The sequence below is a fragment of the Alligator sinensis genome, unplaced genomic scaffold (genome assembly GCF_000455745.1).
Source record: "Alligator sinensis unplaced genomic scaffold, ASM45574v1 scaffold553_1, whole genome shotgun sequence".
Taxonomy (NCBI): Eukaryota; Metazoa; Chordata; order Crocodylia; family Alligatoridae; genus Alligator; species Alligator sinensis.
Genome location: NW_005842389.1, coordinates 502,542 through 503,096, shown reverse-complemented (window position 1 = coordinate 503,096; position 555 = coordinate 502,542). Strand labels below are relative to the sequence as shown.

Sequence of the window (555 nt, the reverse complement as noted above, 5' to 3'; positions counted from 1 at the left end):
GGGCGCTGGGTGTCCCCCAGGCGCTGGAGGCTCTAGGGAGGCTTGGGCCCATGGGGCTGGGAGGTCGCGGGGGGACCCGACCTATGATCCCTCCCACCCCGCAGGCCGCGATGCTGTCGCAGATCTTCATCCTCTCGTCCAAGGGCGACCGCTTGGTCCACCAGGACTGTATCCGCCCACAGCACCCCGCCAGGTCCCCTGCGCTGCACCAGGGAAGCTCGCAGCACCCGGATGGGGGGCAGAGCTCCTGGGACCCGCGGGGGGACACTCCTGCTCTGCGTTAGTCCTCAGCGCCCAGCCCAGTCCGCGGGGAGTCAGAGGAGGGTGGCACGGACCTGGCCGACACTTTCTACAGGAAAATCACAGCACTACCCGGCGACCAGGCACCCGTCTTCATGGTAACTGGGGGGGAGGTGGCAAGGCCCAGCCTAGTAGCTGCAGGCCCGGGAGGTGCTAGGGCTGACCCTGGCCCCGCGCCCCCAGGCACACGAGGGGCTGCACTTCGTGCACGTGAGACACGCCGGCCTGTACTTTGTGGCTACGACAACAGCACAG

At 68.3% G+C, this 555-nt stretch overlaps 1 protein-coding gene across 1 annotated transcript in view; it reads left to right on the top strand.

Annotated features, from left to right (window-relative positions):
* The first annotated feature begins 6 nt into the window (after positions 1-6).
* The window catches only part of AP4M1 (adaptor related protein complex 4 subunit mu 1), a 3,071-nt gene continuing 2,522 nt past the window's right edge, over positions 7-555 (top strand). Inside the window, 3 exon segments of the mRNA XM_014522716.1 lie at positions 7-168; positions 304-398; positions 484-555. The exon segment at positions 484-555 is cut by the window's right edge and continues 26 nt beyond it. Coding sequence (XP_014378202.1) covers positions 51-168; positions 304-398; positions 484-555 — 285 coding nt within the window. The 5' untranslated portion in view covers positions 7-50.